This window comes from Fopius arisanus, unplaced genomic scaffold (genome assembly GCF_000806365.1).
Source record: "Fopius arisanus strain USDA-PBARC FA_bdor unplaced genomic scaffold, ASM80636v1 scaffold00015, whole genome shotgun sequence".
Taxonomy (NCBI): domain Eukaryota; kingdom Metazoa; phylum Arthropoda; class Insecta; order Hymenoptera; family Braconidae; genus Fopius; species Fopius arisanus.
Window position 1 is genome coordinate 608,162 of NW_011887754.1, and position 4,350 is coordinate 612,511.

Genomic DNA, 4,350 nt, shown 5'->3' on the forward strand with positions numbered 1-4,350 from the left:
TTTTGTTTAGTACATTTATTTGATTTTTTTACTTCATAATAATTATTGTCCAGATTCTAAAAATTTATATTCACAAATTCATTGGCTTCCGGCAGTAAAAATTTTGTTACGTTTCGTACAAAATATCAGTTAAAAATTTGCCGCAATAAATATGTATTAAAAATCATTCGACATTTTTAAACCTAACTATTTACAGAGTACTGTTAAATACATAAGTAGGCCCATTAGATTATCTACTGGGGATTGCTACCTGCTCCTCTCGTCGTTACGTGTATTTTACTCTTCTGTTTAGTTAATTCGTAATGGATATGTTAGGACAAATAATCGAACTGAACTTACAAAAAATATATTGAATGTAATGATTGAACTGTGTTAGTTTGTACGTCCTGACGTTGATTCCTTACAGAATCGACAATTTAGAAATCGATGTTGAGAAGGTGATAAGGGGGTTCTAAGAGTTATTCACCCAGACAAAAATCTCCCGGACAAGACCCCCCAAAAATAACTCCGGACACCGATAAGGGACATCCCATGCAAATCAGCCATTGTGGCTATGAATTAATCCCTGAATCTTGAAAAAAAAAATATTATACCTTCACTTGCTGCAGTATTAAAAAAATACTGGAAGAGAGGGGAAATTGTTTTTTCTTTCCATAAATATTAAATTAGAATAATTAAGGTTTATAACATAAAAGTCATGCTGAAACAATAAAAAATTGCAAATAATCATGTATTTATGTGCTTAATTAATTTAAAATCCGTGTTCGTGGAAGGAAAATAAAATTTAGGTGGCAGAATTGGCATGGCATGCCCCATGTTTGAGGAAATCCATTGGTTTTCGATGAGGCAGTGCAACTTCCTCCATTATTACTCGATAATTAAATAGGCAGGTACGCCAGTTAATTTCCAGGCTTCGTTTCACATATAAATATGATATAAAAATATCTTGAACTCCGAAGGCGGGAAAGACCTTCATTTTAATAATAATCGGTATCATTGTGCGCCTTTTATGGAATATCTAATCTACACTGGTTTAAATTTTTCCCCTGAATTTTCAAGGAATTCGGCATTCAATATTCAATTTCCCTTGAAGACTCATGAATATGGTGGAATTTTCGTGTGCGTGTCATAAAAATTTTTGGGTGCCTTTGGGTTAATAAAATTTTAAAGTCTTCTGTCCGAAAATTCAGGGAAAATTTTTGAGTGCCACAAGAAGAAATCCCCGTCGAATTTGGTAATTTTTTTTACGCTTAGAAAATGTAAGTAAAAAGTGAGGAAAAATAAAAAAAAAACCCTGACGAGCACAGAATTAAGATTGCAGTTTCGTAAAAATTCTACGAATGAGACACAGATCCGGGGGTTCGATTCCTCGATTATTCCCCGGAATTATAACATACAACATTTCTTTTTATTTTTTTTGTAATTCGGCTTCAGCGGCGGTCGCTCCGACAACTGAAATTTACGAACGATTCTCACGAGCTCGTGAAAAGCTTGATCGACATTCATACGTAATTTGGCGCTACACTCGATGTACGGGATTTTGAGGACGCGTGCCAAGTTCTGAGCCTCGTCAACTCCCACCTGAAAGCATCACTTATTGTTAGACTTGGAAAATTCGAATTTATCTTGAGGGAATTGGAAAACTCACGGATCTTTGGTGGTCAAGGTCGGCCTTGTTGCCTACCATCAACATAGGAAACTCGTCGCGGTCCTTGACCCTCAGGATCTGTTTATGGAACTTCATTATTTCATCGAAGGAGGAGTGATCTGTCACTGAAAAAACCAGGAGGAAACCCTCTCCACTTCGCATATATTGCTCACGCATGGCACTGAACTCCTCCTGCCCCGCGGTATCTAAAACTGTTGAGAAAATTCCACATGTAGATGATATCTTTGGGAATAATTTACATACTATAAATTATTTCTAACATACTGTCGAGCTTCGCTGGCACTTCGTCAATGACACACTGCTTTGTGTACGAATCCTCGATCGTTGGATCGTAATCCGTAACGAAATAGCTCTGAAACGAGAAAAAAAAGAATTAATCAATCACGAATTTCCCACGAACCCATTGACGTTAAAAGGAAATACGCAAAGATCTTTTACCATAAATTAAAAATCATTTGCAAACCCTCAAATAATGAATTTCAATAAAAATCATGAATATATTTTTCCATGATAAAACAATTACTCAATATTTACCTTTATAACTCTACGTAATTTACAGAACGAGTTCTAGTAATTCTCTGTAACTATGCACCTGAAAAAATGATATCACCGCGAACAACCGTCAGATATAGACCAGTCAAAAATAATTTCGATATCTGGGTCACAGGTCTGACTTCAAAAAATGGAGAAATCATAGATTCTTCTCCGTATCAATTGAATGTATTTCACTTCTTGTAGTTGAGCAACGAGTGTCGTAGGAAGCAAGCACCCACGTTATTATGAATAACAATCAAGAAGTAAGATGCCGAATATGTTCAGGTATTTTACAGGTCCTCTCGCCGAGATTCCAATCATAATTCTAGTGATTATAACCTTACGTGAATTCTCCCAGCAAATACTCCGCATTGAACGATTATTTGTTTTAATAATGAAAATGCTTCTCCCAAGGAAATACGAACATTGGGAAATAATAAATGTCGAAGGAGTTAAACTTCTTAATTGTTATAATAAAAAATAAAAAATGATTATTCTCCATATAATTCTGGATAAATGATTATTTCTCAAAAGTCCATGAATTTTTGTACAGCAGAAATAAATGAATAGTTCCAAGTTTTTTGTCTTTCTCTCTGTTCAAGGCCCAAGGAACCTACGCAGACCTGTCATTACCCCACGACCTCCCACACAATATTGAAAACCTTCGAACAATGCCTCATCATAATTGCAGAATATATATTAAACCCAATCACGAGAATATCATCCCCAGGAAGTTCCTCTCATCAATAAAACTCGAATCAACAGATCTCCACCCATTTTCCCTCCTATCCCCCATTTGAACTTGTTGCTTTCACGCAATTCAATGAGCTAATAATGGAATACTAACGTCACATCAAGATTACGAAATACCCTGACGCAAAAACACTCGAATTATTTACCTGAATGAACTGAATGGTGATGGCTGATTTTCCAACACCTCCACCACCAACAACAACCAATTTGTACGTCTGTGCGTAGCTCTGTCTGTCACCAGGTCGAGACATCTTAATCTTCACGGCTAATCAATTCAAATCAATTCTAATCAATTCTAATCACCAGTGAAATCACTTTCCTCACACTTTCCACAGACTCAGCCCGTTCTTGGGGACTTGTTAGTTCTGCTGGTCAGTTTTCACGTCCTTGACTCAAACACAGATTATCGACAAATGTCACTCCAGTTCACACTGTTGCGTGCTTTATTGCTGGCTTTCTTTTATCCTCCCTTTTTTTTTTGGTCCGACCCCTCCTTGCTTCCACGGTCAACCGACTCCAACCGAATACAACGATGAAGGATCAAAATTATTGTTGGTAGTAAATGAAGAGATAAACGTTACAGTTCCAGCGATGCCATCTGTCTGGTTCTCTGCAAGACTGAGATGCCACCAGTTTCTTTTCCCGTCAATTTTATACACACATATGTAACAGTGATCGAAGCGTCTCGTGCGTTCACTGACAGAAGTCTCACGACCGACCCACAAAAACCCAAATAAACAATCTAACCTGCAGCGTTTTTGGTGCAAGTGCAATGCTCATTTCACTTATGACAATTGAACACTCCTGGGGATGACGGGAGATCAGGTACGAATCAAGGACACGTCGACCTCTATTTTTACTTGTCGATAATGAATTATAACTTCAATGATAAAATGATGGGATGACCGGAGTCGAATGAGATTGTGAAAAAATTGAAAGACTGAGTAAAACAATTTTGACGATTTGATGCTTCAGTTGAATGGCTTGTCTCAGCATAGGAATGCGAGAAACCTGACGGAATCATGGACGGAATCTATGGCCTTCTTGGGATGCTGCTTGGAGACGCTGGGGAGGACACAAGTGCCACATTGCTGTCTCTCAGCACATCAGTGGAGAACTGCTCTGCAATGAGACAGTCAGGATGTCTTCCCCTGCTGATACAATTGATTCACACCCCGGAGCAGAGTCCGAAGGTGCGAACAGGGGCTTCCAGAGCTCTGTACAACATTGTCAGGGCTACTCAGCATCAGGACGAGGACAACCAGGAGCTCCAGATCCTGGAGTTGATCCAGCAATTGCGAGAATACAGTCGTGCTCTGAGAAACGATGAGGAAGTGGGAGAGGAATCGTCGTCCCTGAGGCATCCGATTCCAGCCATGTCTTTTCTCTTTAAA

At 38.4% G+C, this 4,350-nt stretch overlaps 2 protein-coding genes across 2 annotated transcripts in view; one reads left to right on the forward strand and one right to left on the reverse strand.

Moving 5' to 3' along the window:
- Ras64B (ras-like protein 2) lies at positions 1–3,576 on the reverse strand. Its single transcript, XM_011299679.1, has 4 exons — positions 3,103–3,576; positions 1,934–2,021; positions 1,649–1,860; positions 1–1,581 (listed from the first exon to the last, which is right to left on the reverse strand). Exons 1-4 carry the CDS (start codon positions 3,205–3,207, stop codon positions 1,387–1,389), a joined length of 600 nt encoding a protein of 199 aa, XP_011297981.1. The 5' UTR covers positions 3,208–3,576; the 3' UTR covers positions 1–1,386.
- A 60-nt stretch (positions 3,577–3,636) lies between these two features.
- The window catches only part of LOC105263455 (adenomatous polyposis coli protein), a gene marked incomplete in the record, with an annotated part of 16,167 nt that continues 15,453 nt past the window's right edge, over positions 3,637–4,350 (forward strand). The window contains 1 exon segment of the mRNA XM_011299684.1: positions 3,637–4,350. Coding sequence (XP_011297986.1) covers positions 3,979–4,350 — 372 coding nt within the window.

What these genes read in the sequence shown, in the direction of transcription:
- Ras64B (XM_011299679.1), bottom strand. Translation starts at nt 3,207, where the DNA reads ATGTCTCGACCTGGTGACAGACAGAGCTACGCACAGACGTACAAATTG. An exon ending in TCACCATTCAGTTCATTCAG is followed by an intron (nt 2,022 to 3,102) that starts GTAAATAATTCG and finishes TTCTCGTTTCAG; the next exon opens with AGCTATTTCGTTACGGATTA. An exon ending in ACCTTGACCACCAAAGATCC is followed by an intron (nt 1,582 to 1,648) that starts GTGAGTTTTCCA and finishes TGATGCTTTCAG; the next exon opens with GTGGGAGTTGACGAGGCTCA.